The sequence below is a fragment of the Oncorhynchus tshawytscha genome, linkage group LG09 (assembly GCF_018296145.1).
Source record: "Oncorhynchus tshawytscha isolate Ot180627B linkage group LG09, Otsh_v2.0, whole genome shotgun sequence".
NCBI lineage: Eukaryota > Metazoa > Chordata > Actinopteri > Salmoniformes > Salmonidae > Oncorhynchus > Oncorhynchus tshawytscha.
In genome coordinates this window covers 75,553,282-75,571,665 of record NC_056437.1, presented here as the reverse complement: position 1 = coordinate 75,571,665, position 18,384 = coordinate 75,553,282, and the positions used below count along the sequence as shown (strand labels likewise).

The following is an 18,384-nucleotide window of genomic DNA, read 5'->3' as shown; positions in this document are numbered from 1 at the left end:
TCCACCAATCCAAAGAAAGGATAGGCGGGAGCTAGACAGCCCTCAGTGCCACTTTGTGAAAAACGACTCCCATTGTCATGTATAATTAAAGCACGAGGAGGTGTGGCATATGGCCAATATACCACGGCTAAGGGCTGTTCTCAACATGATGCAACACGGAGTGCCTGGACACAGCCCTTAGCCGTGGTATATTGGCCATATATCACAAACCCCTGAGGAGCCTTATTGTTATTATAAACTGGTTACCAACGTAATTAGAGTAGTAAAACTACATGTTTTGTCATACCAGTGGTATACAGTCTGATATACCATGGCTTTCAGCCAATCATAATTCAGGGCTCAAACCACCCAGTTTATAATCTTTGATAAAACCCACTGTTAGCACGACGTGTGCTTTTATTTTGAAATGTTAAAATATTTTATTGTATTTTTATTACTAACGACAAATCGATATAAAAAGTACATGTCGGAACACAAGTCTATATATAAACAATAAACAAAAGACAAACGTTGAAATCAACATCCCGGATATTGGTCACAATTACGTCAAAGGTCACACGAAATAAAACATTTTTATAACGAATTCGTTTGAAAGTGTTCACTCGCAGATGGCATGGAACCCGGACAAATTTCAGTAGAAATAAAAGTCCTCCTATCAAAGTTCCTTCCAGCCAACTCCGAGAGGGAAAAGATAACCGATTGAATGGCAAGCTCGAATTTAATATAAAAAGACTGGGACAATGGAAAAACACTGCACTTGTAGTCTCTGTGGTTTGGATACAAGGGACAATAATGGAAGTTCGGTTGGATCACAACACGGTGCTTCTTTTGGACGAGACAGGGACATTCGTTGTCAATGGCGTCAACAACATTCCTAAGGGCAACCCATGCCTACTTCAGGGTGATTCACTTTAATTTTCCTTCTAGCTGCAGCTAAAATATGTACAACATTTAACAAAACCCTTGATTTGTTACCCCGATTTTACACATGTAATGGTGATGATCCAGGTCCTCTCTCCAGAACCTGTCCAGCGCGCGGTAAAGATGGCAGACCTCTCTGAACGCGCTGCGGTTCACAGAAGAATGTGGAAGTTGGAGGTGGAAGACCTTCAGCAAACGCTCACGTAGAAAGAAGCATAAGCAGTATGTTGTCATTCCGGTGGTATACTGTCAGCCAATCAGCATTCAGGGCTCGAACAATCCAGTTTATAATATATGCATATATTACACTAAACATGTCAGAAGTGCTGGAAGAGGGGGTATGATGGGGGGAAAAAGCTAGTCCGGGCAAGAAAGCACAAACTCAAACAAAAGACAAATAATTTACTTTAAAGAATGAACAATGATCACATTTGGTGGTAAAATAATCTAATTTATTTGTGCTTATGTCATGCATACACATTGAAAAGTGCCATTAAGTGAATTCTACAGACGCACACAATTGTATGTGATGAATGAAAATTAACAAATAGGGCCTATACAATCAATGACAACCTTGTGAATCCATGGACTTGGGAATGCTCAAAAGGTGCCTGAATTCCACAGCATAATTTACAGCAAAACCACTCCTTCATTCAAACTAAAGGCATTTAGGCCTAAGACAACAAGTGGATCTACTTAGGTCAGTTTGTACAATGAGCTTGCTTACTTACCAGTAATCATCACAATAAGACTGTATTAAAAGGTAGTCTTAACAGGTAGTCATATTGCAGTTTGATTACATATAGATCCTATGAAAATGTACAATCACAATATCGACCAGTCTTACCTCTAACCCCACCAACATTGTGTGCACATTACTATTCAAACTGACATATATACAATTATATAATAAAATCCATTTGAAAGTGCAATATTGACAAGTTATCTAGTGGACAAAGCTCTTAATAAAGGTAATACATTTATATAGATCACTCAACTCTTCTCTTCAAAGACAGTTCTATTGCATTTTCTTGAAATGGTTCCCCTCTAATCAGGGACTGATTTAGACCTGGGACACCAGGTGTGCAATTCATTATCAGGTAGAACAGAACCAGCAGGCTCGGACCTCATAGAGTAAAGAGTTGAGTACCCCTGATATAGACTACATGATGACCATCATCAAAATATGCATGTTTAACATGATTGTTTAGCCTCTGACAGTATTTGTAATTAGACAATTCAAGATAGAGACAGGCTGCAAGGTTGCATGCTCAATAGAGACTACTCTTTTCAAAAGACATAATCAAAGCCGTTTGTGTTCTCCAAGGACGTTGTTGCAGTTCGGACATCGATGTGTCACATCCTTCAAACCATCCACACAAAAAGGAAGCAGGCAACAGCCATAGATGCAACTACAAAAAAAACAAAAGATTAGATAATGCATTATGCAGCCCATACAAAATGGGACTTTTCAGGACTATGAATAACAATACACTGCAAGCACTGCAGGGGGACCCTTGATAAATTAATCTTACCCGAAAATGAACAGGCCAGCACATGTTAACCAGGCCATTGTTCCAGAGGTGTGCTCCAGCCGAGTGATCACCATCTGGGCACATGCAGGGCAATGAGTCTGCACTGGAAGATCCCCAAACACCACACCCGGCTGGACGTAAATGGTCTGAACTGACACTGAAGAACAAAGAATGTTAAACACCAAACAGGAAATGAAAAGCTAATGTTCATTACGTAGCCTTCTAGGGATTAGCTAGGTCCCTTGCACAGGACACTGATAATCCATCAAGACCTATCAGATTCCAAAACTATTATGTTAAGAGTGCAAAGCAAACCAATAGTCTAAAATAGGGAATAGGCTACTTGAGATGGTTTGAAACCAAAAGAATGCATTCTGGATGGACCAGTTTGAGCTGTCTCAAGCCAAGTGTGTCAAGAGAGTTCGACCTATGAGGGAACAGCATAGTGAAAAGTGAAAACAATGTGATGAAGATTTTAATTACCTATTGGATTGGTAGTACTGTGAGCCGTTGGTTGATATATTTGATTATACGGCTGTGTTGGGTATGGATACTGTGCAGATTTGGTGTAGGCAGGAGGAAGCACCGTCCCCTGGTACTGAGGACCCACTGATTCTTCATAGGAAGGTGGCTGAGGGAGCCCCACAAATCCACCTGTCTCCATTGGTGGTGCACTTGCCATGTCTTTCTTATTAATCATCAACAACAAAAAAAAAAATCATAATTTACATTTATATTGCAATGACTGGAGGTCTATAGATTAATAATTTCTTAGCATATTTTGTAAATAAAATCAGATAGCCAGGTCTACATGGCTTCAGTCACAGCTGTAACAGGCTGTAAGGTTAGCTAATAATACCTTAATCGTATTACATGGCTCTTTTAAAACCAACGTTATACAACAGGTATACAAGAGTCATGGAACATGATAACATCTCTAACCCTTGTGCTCTGCTGGGAAAAAAAGTGCATCCATTGTGGTATGGGTCAGATTGACCCGCACAGTTTAAACACACTCTAGACGGTCAAAGAATCAAGTAACAGCTCAAACTTTATTTTGTCTTGTCAGACCTTTCAGAAAGAATAAAAACAAGAACATTTGATTTCAAAACTTCTATATTTAGAGCTATTTTGTTAAACATATGTCCTTTCTCTAAAACAAGCATTTTCTGTTTGGAGCTCATTTTTGAGTGTCTGTGTCAGAGATCTGCTGCACTCGCGCTGAGAATAAGCTTGGGAAAGCTCATTTTCACCCCAAAATAATTATAGAAGTGCTACCAGAACCAGTCAAAACAAAATACACAGAAGACACTTGTTTATTTTGGACCTGTGCAAATATCTATACACATGAAAGCCTCCGGGTCAAAATGACCCACAACATCATGTTTGTATACAAAATATACTCAAGACATTCCACAACACACCAGTGTCCACATTTTGAAGTTAGGTTCATGACCCTAAATGAGGAAAAGTAATTTAATGGAGAAAAAGGGGTTAACTAGTATTTTAGAGAACTCAAAAGTGGAAATGGGTCAAATTGAACCGCAACATAATAGGAGGGTTAATGACATGAACTACTATGTTAGTCAGGTAACGTTAGTTGGATTAAGGGTACAGTTAACGTTAGTCATGTAACGTTAACTCAAAACTCCAGTCTAGTCTAGATTATAGCTAGCTAATCTAGCTAGTACGGTAGGAAACTAATTTAGCTAGCTAATTTAGCTACAATACTAAACAAACTTGTCAGGACAAGACCGAACTTCGAAAGCTAGTCAGTGGCACCTGTGAAACACTATTACTTTAGGCCCACGGTCCCATGTTACTGCAATTAATCAACTGGCTTGCTAGCTAGGCAAATAACAGTAGCTACAACTCGGTTATCTAACTAAATGACCATTAGTCAAGACGAAACAGAGGCGTCGTCGATGGCTGTCTAAAAACCTAACCGCTTGCTAGCTAACGTTAATCCTCATATTTACGGGAGCTCAAGGCTTCAGTGTACTGTAGTTACATACTTTTTAGAAGACAAACACTTCAACTAACTAGCTTTTCCTTACCTAGCGACAGTAAAGTTGGTTGATTAACCTGCTTCTTTGAGGTCCAAACAAAATGCTACTTTACAGTAGCTCGAGCCAATTTCCAGGAACAAGCAGCCTGTATGTATCACGTGATATTTTGGAGTCTGGAGGGGTTTACCAGTATTTGCATGACACCACCACATAGCATTGAACTATGACTGATATGAGACCGAGATGGTAACACATTAGCAAATCTATGAGCTCCTATAACTATTTAACCGTTCAAAATTATGTCCATAGACAAACATGAAGTGATATATATATATTTTAAATGTACATGTTGTCAGTGAAGATAATCTAGCTACTACTGTTGCTTTAAAATAGAGATTGACAGCACAAATAACATTTGTTTCGATATATTGTGCATCACATGGTCTCATTTCCTGCACTGATACAGGGGCCTTGAAGTTCGGTTTTTGCGTGGGTGGCTACTGGTGTATTTAATGCACTTGCATGAGCAAATTTTACGAATGAAATCGGTTCAATTAGGAAGAGCCATGGATCTTATGTATTGATACAGGCAGGGCTGTTGCTGCATAGCACATTGATGAAGATACGCGATCGCGTCGTCTGTTTCAATGGAATGGTAAGGTGTCTCATCTAGTGCGTCTTGATTCTCGTTAGGACCCGATGTATCATGCATGGACATACATAAATGCGTATTAATGTGCAATGATTCGGCGTGCACAGTTAAAACATATGCGTTAGCTTTGATGGCATAAAGGCGTTCCGTTCATAGTTCATTATTGCATACGCTATTATGCAGAATATAGCATATAGATAATATATGATTACCTACCACAGGGTGGTAGGCTATGAACTTAATTTTTAATCAATACATTATTTCAAGCCTTTTGCTTATTTGGGGGATTTGGAGGTTAGATTCTGTGTTGAGTCCTATTAGTGTGTTGAGTCCTAACAGATTCAGATGTGCAGATTACAAGCACTGACAACAGGGTTTATTTTGTTATTTTTTGTTAGTTAAATATTCAACATTATTTGCTTTTTGTGACCCCCAGGTCTCCCAAGCAGAACCGTAAGACACCAAAATCAGCAAGGGATCATACCACACAGTCCTTGTCAAGTCCCCTGTTCTGTGACAATGCTCTGAGTCACCTTCCTGTTGCAACATGTACATCACAGACCACAGCCCCACTACTGGGGTGGTGACATTCATAGTGATCCTCATTGCTGTTGCTGCCCTCGGTGTTCTCATCTGCGGATGTTGGTGCTACCTGCTCCTGCAGCGGATTGGCCAGTCTGAAGATGAGGAGAGTATTGTAGGAGAGGGCGAGACCAAGGAGCCCTTCCTGATGGTACCGTACTCCACCAGGGGCCCACACATCGAGCACAAAACCAAGCTCACCCACAACGGCACTGAGAATCACACTTAACTGAGTCATTAAAAAACCGTGGTCATCACCTAATATTAACCAAGAGGATCTCCTCATTCACATTTCATCATCTTTCATCAAGCCATTGAAGGATGATAAACGGACTGCAGCTCAATGTCAATGTCTTAGGAAATGTGATATTTATGTTTCTCATTCCACTGTGTGGATCTCAGTCATGTGTGAGGTTGTGAACAGTTCATTGTTATGTTTCTTAAGTGTACATATTTTGAACACAAAAATGTACATCTAATTGATATTGATAGTTTTTGTTAACTCAGCAATCCACTGCTGAATTTTGACGATAGACACAAGACAGCGCTCTGACGAAATGAGTGGGCCAAACCTTCTTCAGAGCTTGTTGGAAGAATGTATGGCAAATTGATGACAAAACAATTGACTTAATATCAAGTTGCTCAAATTATTTGAAATTAGCTTAATTTGTTTGTTTATTTTGCATAGTTGAACTTGGTTTTGTTTTCTCCTGTGGTTGCACAGGAAACCACTCAACTAAAACCAGTCATTGAAAGGGCAATTCTCCTTTGATAAACCATCATATTTCACAAGCACAACAGGGTCCAGGGTCTGAGTTTTAGTGAGGTCCGCACTCTAAAATACTATTTGGAGAACAGCAAAAAGTTGGCCATGATTGCTACACCTTTACATAGCTGGCTAGACTAATTTAACAATCTAAAAAAAATGTAATTGATATGGGCTACTTGAGTGACAGTCAGTGAGGGACATATAAGAAGAGGGAAACTGCTGATGCACAACCAAGTTCGAAATTGCACCTTGTGTATTCTACTATTCCAACTCTCAACAGTAAGTTGAGACCCCTACTGTTCCTAAAAAAATGATAGATTATTATATATTTTATAATGTTGGCAAGGTCCGTACCTCGGTGTCCTCATATATGTAGCTACAACACAGTAGCTGCTACAACTGACATGGGTTGAGAAGTCCTACCAAGAAGCTACCAAGAGCCAATTACATATTTTCTATATTCAGTTGCAGCATAGGAAATCTTGATGGAAAGATTTTATGGTAGCTGAGCAGGTTGATATTTGATGAAACAATGTTATAAAGTATTATGAAATGTAAATAACATTATGAAGACTATTGTTCTCTTTGTCATTTGATGTACCATTGTATCATTTCCAAATAAACTTTAAATGTTATATCGGTCCCTAGGCCTTATGATTACTTTTAGATTAAATCCTAACAGGTGTATGTATAGTTGATAGTTATTCTTATGGCTTTTTATAAGATGGCAAAATATCAAACTAATGTGACAATTTGGAGATTTTTATATGATTACACAAATGGTAGTAGTATTGGTTCCAATAAGTTTGCTTTCAAACTTGAGATGACTGTTACCATACTGTACTTCTGTCTTGTGAGTTCAGCAGCTTGTGAAATACAGTATACATTTAAATGTACTACTAAAAGTATGACCACCTGTATAAGTAATATGCATTATGCATAGACTTAATTGGAAGGCTCAATGCCTACTGTGTCATACCGGTGCAGAGAGATGATTCACCATCTCCCACATAGCCTGAAGGCAGTTAGAGTTAGGACCTACCCAAAACAGGGCACATTCCTCAGGCCAGGCATTGTTGACATGCCAGATCTTACAACTCCAGAATAGGTATTTTACATTTCAGCTAACGACATCATATGTTTTCGCAATCTGCCAGTCAATGACACAGTCGATGAAGTGGCACGAAACCATTGGTTGATGCATGCAACGTCTGAGCAGGAGAACGCAACCTGCTACAGTGCCTATAGAAAGTTTACACCCCATTGAACTTTTTTCAAAGGTTGATTTAATTGTAATTGGTCATGAATCTACATAAAATAATCCCTAACTAATGTCAGTGAAAATAAAATTCTACACATTTTTACAAAATTAAATAACTGAAATATAGTAATTGCATAAGTATTCACCCCCTTTGTTTAGGCAAGCCTAAATTAGTTCAAAGTAAAATGTGGCTTAACAAATCACATAACTTATATTGACCCACATTACAGGGTTTGACATGATTTTTGAATGACTAACCCTTCCTCTGTCCCCGATACAAACATCTGTAATGTCCCTCAGGCAAGTATTGAATTTCAAGCACAGATTCAACGACAAAGACCAGGGAGCCTTTCAAAAGACACATAAAGAAGGCCAGTGATTGGTAGATGGATAACAATAACAAATCAGACATTGAATATATATATTTAAGCACGTCAAGTTAATAATTATACTGTGGATGATGTACTAAACCACCCAGACACATCAAAGATGCAGTTGTCCTTCTGAACTGAGCTGCAGGACAGGAAGGATGTCACCATGAGGCCATTAGTGATTTTAAAACAACTACAGCAAACTGGTCTCAGACTAGACGTAACATAGTAAATGTAAATCTGGGACACTCAAATTAGTATAATATGTTATGTTTGGCATAGTTACATAATATAGGTTACTTTAAGGCGAACACGAAAGGAGTGTGGTTGTGTACCACAAATGTCTAGCAACGAAAAGGTTGCGTGTCCGAATCTCATCACGGACAATTTTAACTAATTAGAATCTTTGCAACTACTTACTACTTTTGAGCTACTTTGCAATTACTTAGCATGTTATCTAACCCTTCCCCTAACCTTAACTATTTAATCTAACCTTAACCCTTTAACCTAACCTTAACCCTAACTCCTAGCTAATGTTAGCCATCTAGCTAAGAGGTGTTTATAAAATGTATTGACTAAGGGTGGTGAATATTTACAGTGCATTTGAAAGTATTCAGACCCCTTGACTTTTACCACATTTTGTTACGTTACAGCCTTATTCTAAAATTGAATAAAACCTTATTTAAATAAGTATTCAGACACTTTGCTATGAGACTTGAAATTGAGCTCAGGTGCATCCTGTTTCTATTGATCATCCTTGAGATGTTTCTACAAATTGATTGGAGTCTACCTGTGCTAAATTCAATTGATTGGACAAGATTTGGAAAGGCACACACCTGTCTATATAAGGTCCCACAGTTGAAAGTGCATGTCAGAGATTTTCTGTCTGTATTGAATAGTTTATCATCTGGTAAATCTAACAGGAGTGACCTACTATTGGAGGTATTAATGTTATTATGGAGAATTGAGAGAATGGGTGTATTAGTAAGATTCTGCTGGGTCCCAGCACATTCCCATTCAAGTGTGGAAGGGGATGGAATTGTAGACCAGTTAGCTAAAAGAGCTTAGAAATGAGAAATAATTGATATTAATGTGCCACTGGGTAGAGGTGAGGCAAAATGTAAGATCAGAGCCATTTTGATAGATGTGTGTCAGAAGAGATGGGACTCTGAGCACAAGGGCCAGCATTTATATGCCCTCCAAAAAAAGGTTGGTGGACCAAGGTTCAAAGGTCAGATTAGGATGGAAGGTGGTTGCTCGATTGCACTTAGGACATTGAACTCGTCATTACATCTGGTTGGCAAGCATATGAATGGTTTGTGTCTGGAGTGTATGGTCGATGAAACAGTGGCGCATGTTGAAGAAACAGTGGCGCATGTTGAAGAGAGGGAAAGATTGAAGTGTAGGGTCATTGAGGTTGAACTTGAATTTTGGGGATAGGGGAGGGACTATTAGAAGTTAGTAGGGCTCTTTTTTATTTTCTCAAAGTAGTGAGTTAAATCAAATCGAATGTTATTTGTCACATGCGCCGAATACAACTTACAGTGAAATGCTTTACTTACAAGCCCTTAACCAACAATACCGTTTTTAGAAAATACCCCCCAAAAAGTAAGAGATAAGAATAACAAATTATTATAGAGCAGCAGTAAATAACAATAGCAGTGCTATATATAGGTGGTACCGGTACAGAGTCAATGTGCGGGGGCACCGGTGTTGAGGTAATTGAGGTAATATGTACATGTAGGTAGAGCTATTAAAGTGACAATGAAGAGGCGACTCTGGGATGCTGGCCTTCTAGGCAGAGTGTGCAAAGAAAAAGCCATATCTCAGACTGGCCAATAAAAATAAAATATTTAGATGTGCAAAAGAACACAGACACTGGACAGAGGAACTCTGCCTAGAAGGCCAGCATCCCGGAGTCTCCTCTTCACTGTTGACGTTGAGATTGGTGTTTTACAGGTACTATTTAATGACGCTGCCAGTTGAGGTCTTGTGAGGCATCTGTTTCTCAAACTAGACACTTTAATGTAATTGTCCTTGTTTCAATATGCTTTGTGCTGTAGTCACGACAGACAAAGATATATAGTTAAGCAAACTTTACTAGGCATGTTGTCAACCCGCACATGAATAAAGTAAGTAACATCTGATTTCCGTTTCCTGTGTAATATCAATATAAGTAACATCAAAATTGCTACATGTTCTCTTTTTTTTATTATGATTTTTTTTTATACAAAAGGCAGACTCCACCTAACTTTGGCTTGTAGTCCATGTCTGAAATAAACTGGAAGGTGAACTGAATGTTTGTTTACTGTCTCTGACTGTCCATTAATTATTATTATTTTTTACCTTCACACAAAGTCTTTCAGGTGTATATATCTTCGGATGGCCCTACCAGACCTTGTGTGGGGAGTGTTGATTACATCAGGAGGCGCATGACCTGAGATGTTTTGGATCTTCTTGTTGAGGTCCAGCATCCACCTCTAGGTTGTGTTCAGCACCCTGCTGGGCGTCAGATGGTGCTCTGTTTACCGGCTCTGTGTCAGGCTCCTCAACAGTGGGGACATCCTCCTCTATTTCTCTGCTCTTCCTCAGGTGTCGCCTGTTCCTCCTGAAGACTTGTCCCTGTCTTCACCTCGTAGGACCTTTGCTCCACAGGTCTGACTACTGTGGCCCTCTGCCACCACTGTTTCTGTCCTGTGAGTGGCTGAACTCTCACCCTGTCATCTCGTTGCAGCTCTGTGAGATCCTTAGCAGAGGTGTCGTAGTACTTTGCCTGTTTCTGCTGTCTTTCTTTGAACTTCTCCAGCTGACAGTTTTCCATCCCCGGTCTCAGAAGATTTTCACTCATTATAAGTAGTGTCTTTGTACGTCTTCCTATGAGCACCATTTCAGGGCTGCTGTCTGTTCCTTGTGAAGGGTATTTCTGTGATCCAGCAGGGCCAGGTATGGGTCAGCACCTGCTCTCTTTACTACCATCCGTCTTTTGGCTGTTTTCACTGCCGATTCCACTTTCCCATTACTTTGCGGGTATCCTGGAGACAATGTTTTGTGTGTAAAGTCCCAAGCCTTGCTGAAACTTCAGAACTCGTCTGAAGAGTACTGGGGACTATTGTCTGAGTAAAGGATGTCAGGTATCCCATAGCGTGCAAAGTGTGTCTTCAGTTTTCAAATGACCGTTTTCGACTGTGTTCTCCAAATGGTCCACTTCCCAGAAGTTGGAGAGATAATCAACTCTGACCATGTAGTCTCTGTCGTTGAACTGGAACAGGTCAGTACCTATTTTTTTCCCAGGGATGCTTTGGTGCTTCGTGTGGCCTCAACGTTTCTTTCTGCTGCTTCGTACCCCATGCAGTTCAGGTGCTACACTGTGCCATGTATGCTCTTAGCTGTGCATTCATGCCTGGCCAGTAGACACACTCGCAAGCTCTTCTCAGACACCCCTCTGTTCCTATGCGTGAGGAATGGATTTTCTGCATTATCTCAGACCTGAGGGCAGTAGGCACAACGACCCGCTCACCTCTGAAGATAACTCAATTTTGCACACTCAGCTCATCTCTGTTGTGAAAATACATGGCTACTTCCAAAGGTGCATGTCCTTTCTCTTCAGGCCACTCCTGCAGGATCACATTTTTCAGTGTCTGGAGCTCCCGTTCCAGCTCAGTGGCTCTCTGGATGTAATTTAGTCTCTCGCTTGACACAGGGACGTAGTGTTTCATATTGATTGATTCCACTTCGACATCCACAGGGCCTCTGTTGTCTTGTTCTGTGAGGTATGCCTTGCTCAGGGTGTCAGCCAGCACCACATGTTTTCCAAGAAGAGTGACCTCGTAGTTTTGGAGTCTCATGAGCATGCGCTGTAGTCTTTTTGGTGCGCTGAGGAGAGGCTTTGTCATGATGCTCTCTAGAGGCTTGTGATCTGACTGCACTTCCACAGTTCGTCCATATGTGAATTGGTGGAACCTCTCCGTGCCAAACACCACTGCAAGCAGCTCCTTCTCTATCTGTGCATACCCCTTTTCAGTCTCTGTCAGGGCTCTGCTTGCATATGCTATTGGTTGTCCTCCCTGCATCAGGGCTGCTCCTAATCCACTTTCTGAAGCATCACACTGTAGTACGAGCTGCTCTGTGGGGTTGTAGTATTTCAGCACAGGGGTCTGTGCAATGGTATCCCTGATTTTATTGAAAACCTGTTCATGTCTCTCTGACCACTCCCACAGTGAGTCCTTGTGTGCTAGCTGTCGCAGTGGCTCGCAGAGCTCCGTGGCGTGGCTGCAGAACTTGGCTAGGTAATTTACCATGCCCAGGAAGCACTGCACCCCAAATCAAAAAATCAAATCAAATTTTATTTGTCACATACACATGGTTAGCAGATGTTAATGCAAGTGTAGCGAAATGCTTGTGCTTCTAGTTCCGACAATGCAGTAATAACGAACAAGTAATCTAACTAACAATTCCAAAAAAACTACTGTCTTATACACAGTGTAAGGGGATAAGGAATATGTACATAAGGATATATGAATGAGTGATGGTACAGAGCAGCATAGGCAAGATACAGTAGATGATATCGAGTACAGTATATACATATGAGATGAGTATGTAAACCAAGTGGCATAGTTAAAGTGGCTAGTGATACATGTATTACATAAGGATGCAGTCGATGATATAGAGTACAGTATCTACGTATGCATATGAGATGAATAATGTAGGCCTAGGCATCTGTTTGATGGCTGTCACTTTTCCTGGGTCCACTTTCAACTCCTCTGATGTTAGCAGGTGGCCAATGTAGGCCACTTCCTTCAGCCTGAGCTGCAGCTTCTCCGGATTCCGCTTGATATTGAGCTTCCTGCATCTGTCCAGGAGCATTCTCAGGTTTTTGTCATGGTCCAGAGTCTCCGCTTCATCATTGTCTCCTTCTCCCACAATCAGGATGACATCTGCAATGATTTTGACTCATGGAAGACCTTCCATTGCCTGGTTCAACTTCCTCTGAAAGATCTCTGGGGCTGAACTGATTCCCATTGGCATGCGCAGCCATCTGTAGCGTCCCATGGGAGTAGAGAACGTGGTGAGAGAGCTGGATTCCTCCTCCAGTTCCACATGCAAAAATTACATCGCAAACAGAGAACACGCGTGCTCTGTTCAGATCTGGCAGCACGTCTTCAATTACTGGGAAGTGGGTAATGGCTTCTCATTAGCGCCTTGTTGAGAGGTTTCGGATCAATACACACTCTTAGTTTTCCAGACGGTTTCTTCACTACGATCAGGCTGCTAATCCAATCTGTGCTTTTTTTCAACTGCTTTTATCATCCTTCTTTTCTCTAGACCACTGCGCTCCTCTTTGAGTGGTTTATATAGTGCTACTGGCACTCTTCTCTTTGGCAGCTGGACGTGCTCCACTCGCTCATCCACTTCCAGCTTCATTTTGCCGGGTAAGCATCCATCTCCCTGGAATACATCAGAGAACTCCTGTTTAATTTGCTATTGAGTCCAGGATCCTGTTGTTTTCTCAATGGCCAGGATGTTGTGATGCTGCACAGTAATCAACTCCATTGCCTGGATAGCCTCACTGCCTAGAATGGGCCTGTGCACATTCTTGTTGACTACGAGTTGACTACGATGAACTCAACTCGGTAGGTTTTCTTATTGTGTGGATTGATCATTTTAAGTGTGCACTTCCCCAGTGGCGTCAGAGTACTCTTGTTATACATCACCAATACCTGACTGCAGGACTCTAGGTGACTGGCTTTTGTGAGGTTTGCAGGGATAACATTACAACTAGCTCCACAATCTAGTTGAAATCTAACTGACTTTTTCTTGATCAGCATGGTTGCAAAGAGAGCTGCATTGGGGTCTATGTTTTTTTTTCTCTTGCACCACATTGATGCTCTCTGACTTTGGCCCTAGTGTGATGCAGAGAACATCCTCACCGCTCTCTGAGTCAGCTGACACATTTTCCATTGCCAGGTCTCTGTTTCTCTTGCTGGTCCCTGCCCTTTTGCAAACTGTAGGGAAGTGATTGTTTTTTCCACAGGATTTACATTTTTGTCCATATTCAGGGCATATTTCCTTTTTTTCACTTATGTGTCCATCCACAATATCTGCATTGTATAATGCTCTGTCCCTCTGTAGGGTCTCCTCTCCCTCTCGGTCTTTCTTTTTGTGTTAATGCATGCACTGCTACAGGGCCCTGCACATTTATGACTTTAGCTCTCTCTCTCTGGACAGTTCTGCAGCTCTTCCAATATGTATGCATTTCTCTAAACTTAGATTAGTCTCTCTGAGTAAGCGCTCTCTTAAGTGTGGGTCACACGTGCCATACACAATCCTGTCCCTGATAAGAGAGTCTGTGATTACTCCAAAGTTGCAGATGGCCACTAGAGTCCTCAATTCAGCGAGATATTTGTCTAAACTCTCATCTTGGCCCTGACTTCGCATGAAAAAAATATATCTCTCAATTGTTTCATTTCTTGGGATCAAGAAAATGCATCTAGTGCTGCAATTACTTCCTCAACAGAGAGATTGTTTGTTGTACTGCCCACACATAGGGTCTCACAAATCTCTCTGCCTTTTTCCCCAATGAGATAATACAGTAGCTTCACTTTGTAATCCTCAGGTTTTTCTCTCATTGTAAGAGCATGTACGAATTGAATTCCTCTTTCCGTCTTTTCTAGGTAAGTGCTAAATTACAATCATCAAAGTCTATTTTTCCCAGAGGTTTCAGTGCATTTTCATTGCGATTTATTTGCAGCCAGCTAGCTTTTAGCATAGTTTTTTTGTTGTTGAGGGAACACAAGTATATATAGATTATATACAATGGACAATTGAGCTAGGGGGTAAAATATCACATTACACAAAGACCTTATTAAGGGACATACATACACTTATAATTCTAACAGCTTTTTTGTTAGTAGAGTATTTAATTGTCTTAAAATACAGTTCAATTTCTTTTTGTAGGGTAACAAAATGTGTTTTTTTGTTTTTGTAAATTTACATTTGTGAATATGAAATTTGGCCAAAAGAATAATGACATTAATTACATAAAAATATTTCAGCTTATTCCTATCGTAGGTAAAGAATCCAAGCAGTACATCTTTCCACAATAGTGTAAAACCTTCATAAAAGTGTTCAATTATAAATCTACTGATGTCTTGCCAAAGTTTTCTTACATGAATACAATGCCAAAAAAGATGCAAAGTTTTCGAGAAATTTAGTTGATGAATACAATGCCACTTTAAAAAGATGCAACACTGTTTCTGGGTGGTCATTACAAAACGAGAAATTTGAGTTGATGTTTTCCTTAAACTTCTTCATATAGTGGTTGGCAGGATAATATTTATTAATCATTTTAAAGGAAACTTCATTAATTTTGTTAACAAGTAGGTATGTGTGTGGCAACATGCAAACTTTTTTCCAACAGATATTATCAATAAATTTGTTCCAATAAGATAGATACAACATCCTGCTGAAACAAGGTTCATATCGCTCTGTTGTTGAATGGACCAAAAGAGAAAAATCTTTCCTACTGATGCGTCAACAGGGTCAATAGAAGGTAGGCTCTGAGGGTCTGGTCTTGACACGTTTCTGAATAATAGAGCAACACCTGAGGGTGATCTCAACCATGCTATTTTGTTTAGTTTTTTTGCGTTGTTTGTAACTTGTTATGTACATGTTGCTGCTACTGTCTCCTATGACGGAAAAGAGATTCTGGAAATCAACCATGCTATTTTGTTTAGTTTTTTTGCGTTGTTTGTAACTTGTTATGTACATGTTGCTGCTACTGTCTCCTATGACGGAAAAGAGATTCTGGAAATCAGACCTGGGATTACTCAAGTTGGATGAATAGTTCTTCTTCAATGAGTCGGGCGCAGTGGTCTAGGGCACTACATTGCAGTGCTAACTGTGCAACCCGAGACTCTGGGTTCGCGCCCAGGCTCTGTTGCAGCTGTCCGCGCCTGGGGGGTCCGTGGGGCGACTAACAATTGGCCTAGAGTCGTCCGGGTTAGGGAGGGTTTGGCCGGTAGGAATATCCTTGTCTCATCGCGCACCAGCGACTCCTGTGCCGGGCCGGGCGCAGTGCGCGCTAACCAGGTCGCCAGGTGCACGGTGTTTCCTCTGGCACATTGGTGCGGCTAGCTTCCGGGTTGGATACGCGCTGTGTTAAGAAGCAGTGCGGCTTGGTTGGGTTGTGTTTTGGAGGACGGCTTTCGACCTTCGTCTCTCCCGAGCCCGTACGGTAGTTGTAGCGACAAGATAGTAGCTACTAACAATTGGATACCACGAAAACGGGGTAAAAATAAAATGTTATAAAAATTTTAAAAAATGAGTCGGCAAGGGATATACTGGATATACTGATATACCCGACTAGGCCTCGATCCCCGTGATTCGCTGGAAATTAAAACTGAGATTTTGAGGAAAAAGATCAGGGTGCCATGCAAGGATCAGGCGCGGAGTGGCTAATCTGCCCTTGCCTTCCATTCTGCTAGCTAACTTTCAAACGCTGGAAAATAAATGGGACGAATTTCAAGAACGTAAACTCAGCAAAAAAATAAACGTCCATTTTCAGGACCCTGTCTTTCAAAGATAATTTTTAAAAATCCAAATAAATTCACAGATCTTCATTGTTTAAACACTGTTTCCCATGCTTGTTCAACAAACCAGGTGGTGAGGGTAGGCAACAACATCTCCTCCCCGCTGATCCTCAACACTGGGGCCCCACAAGGGTGCGTTCTGAGCCCTCTCCTGTACTCCCTGTTCACCCACGACTGCGTGGCCATGCACGCCTCCAACTCAATCATCAAGTTTGCGGACGACACAACAGTGGTTGGCTTGATTACCAACAACGACGAGACGGCCTACAGGGAGGAGGTGAGGGCCCTCGGAGTGTGGTGTCAGGAAAATAACCTCACACTCAACGTCAACAAAACTAAGGAGATGATTGTGGACTTCAGGAAACAGCAGAGGGAACACCCCCCCATCCACATCGATGGAACAGTAGTGGAGAGGGTAGCAAGTTTTAAGTTCCTCGGCATACACATCACAGACAAACTGGTCCAACTGAATTGGTCCACTCACACAGACAGCATCGTGAGGAAGGCGCAGCAGCGCCTCTTCAACCTCAGGAGGCTGAAGAAATTCGGCTTGTCACCAAAAGCACTCACAAACTTCTACAGATGCACAATCGAGAGCATCCTGGCGGGCTGTATCACCGCCTGGTATGGCAACTGCACCGCCCTCAACCGTAAGGCTCTCCAGAGGGTAGTGAGGTCTGCACAACGCATCACCGGGGGCAAACTACCTGCCCTCCAGGACACCTACACCACCCGATGCTACAGGAAGGCCATAAAGATCACCAAGGACATCAACCACCCGAGCCACTGCCTGTTCACCCCGCTGCCATCCAGAAGGCGAGGTCAGTACAGGTGCATCAAAGCTGGGACCGAGAGACTGAAAAACAGCTTCTATCTCAAGGCCATCAGACTGTTAAACAGCCACCACTAACATTGAGTGGCTACTGCCAACACACTGTCAATGACACTGACTCTACTCCAGCCACTTTAATCATGGGAATTGATGGGAAATGATGTAAATATATCACTAGCCACTTTAAACAATGCTACCTTATATAATGTTACTTACCCTACATTGTTCATCTCATATGCATACGTTGATACTGTACTCTATATCATCGACTGCATCCTTATGTAATACATGTATCACTAGCCACTTTAACTATGCCACTTGGTTTACATACTTATCTCATATGTATATACTGTACTCGATATCATCTACTGTATCTTGCCTATGCTGCTCTGTACCATCACTCATTCATATATCCTTATGTACATATTCTTTATCCCCTTACACTGTGTATGACAGTATGTTTTTTTGGAATTGTTAGTTAGATTACTTGCTCGTTATTACTGCATTGTCGGAACTAGAAGCACAAGCATTTCGCTACACTCGCATTAACATCTGCTAACCATGTGTATGTGACAAATAAAATTTGATTTGATTTGATTTGAACCATAAACAATGAATGAGCATGCACCTGTGGAACAGTCGTTAAGACAGTAAGAGCTTATAGACAGTAGGCAATTAAGGTCACAGTTATGAAAACTTAGGACATTAAAGAGGCCTTTCTACTGACTCTGAAAAACACAAAAAGAAAGATGCCCAGCTCATCTGCGTGAATGTGCCTTAGGCATTCTGCAAGGAGGCATGAGGACTGCAGATGTGAACAGGGCAATAAATTGCAATGTCCGTATTGTGAGACGTCTAAGACAG

The 18,384-nt window shown here is 41.2% G+C and overlaps 2 protein-coding genes across 7 annotated transcripts; one reads left to right on the top strand and one right to left on the bottom strand.

Annotated features, from left to right (window-relative positions):
* Positions 1 to 289: 289 nt before the first annotated feature.
* On the top strand, positions 290 to 7,103 carry LOC112245988 (stannin). Of its 5 annotated transcripts, none has more exons than XM_024414244.2 (3): positions 290 to 901; positions 1,022 to 1,143; positions 5,554 to 7,103. In XM_024414244.2, the coding sequence occupies exon 3, from the start codon at positions 5,665 to 5,667 to the stop codon at positions 5,926 to 5,928; it is 264 nt and encodes an 87-aa protein (XP_024270012.1). In that variant the 5' UTR covers positions 290 to 901; positions 1,022 to 1,143; positions 5,554 to 5,664; the 3' UTR covers positions 5,929 to 7,103. The 5 variants fall into 5 exon arrangements, with proteins under 5 accessions (XP_024270012.1, XP_024270011.1, XP_024270010.1 ...); XM_024414243.2 differs by having other exon boundaries at positions 1,009 to 1,143; XM_024414242.2 differs by having other exon boundaries at positions 290 to 1,143.
* On the bottom strand, positions 1,352 to 4,633 carry litaf (lipopolysaccharide-induced TNF factor). Of its 2 annotated transcripts, none has more exons than XM_024414238.2 (4): positions 4,514 to 4,633; positions 2,940 to 3,144; positions 2,457 to 2,613; positions 1,352 to 2,333 (listed from the first exon to the last, which is right to left on the bottom strand). In XM_024414238.2, exons 2-4 carry the CDS (start codon positions 3,136 to 3,138, stop codon positions 2,225 to 2,227), a joined length of 465 nt encoding a protein of 154 aa, XP_024270006.1. In that variant the 5' UTR covers positions 3,139 to 3,144; positions 4,514 to 4,633; the 3' UTR covers positions 1,352 to 2,224. The 2 variants fall into 2 exon arrangements, with proteins under 2 accessions (XP_024270006.1, XP_024270007.1); XM_024414239.2 differs by having other exon boundaries at positions 2,940 to 3,140; positions 4,514 to 4,618.
* Positions 7,104 to 18,384: the final 11,281 nt, after the last annotated feature.

Excerpts from the sequence above, each read along its gene's own strand:
- LOC112245988 (XM_024414244.2), top strand. The coding sequence starts at position 5,665 with ATGTACATCACAGACCACAGCCCCACTACTGGGGTGGTGACATTCATA.
- litaf (XM_024414238.2), bottom strand. The coding sequence starts at position 3,138 with ATGGCAAGTGCACCACCAATGGAGACAGGTGGATTTGTGGGGCTCCCT. Across the intron at positions 2,614-2,939 it reads CAGTACTACCAATCCAATAG|TGTCAGTTCAGACCATTTAC; the intron begins GTAATTAAAATC and ends TTTGTTCTTCAG. Across the intron at positions 2,334-2,456 it reads GCTGGCCTGTTCATTTTCGG|TTGCATCTATGGCTGTTGCC; the intron begins GTAAGATTAATT and ends TTTTTTTTGTAG.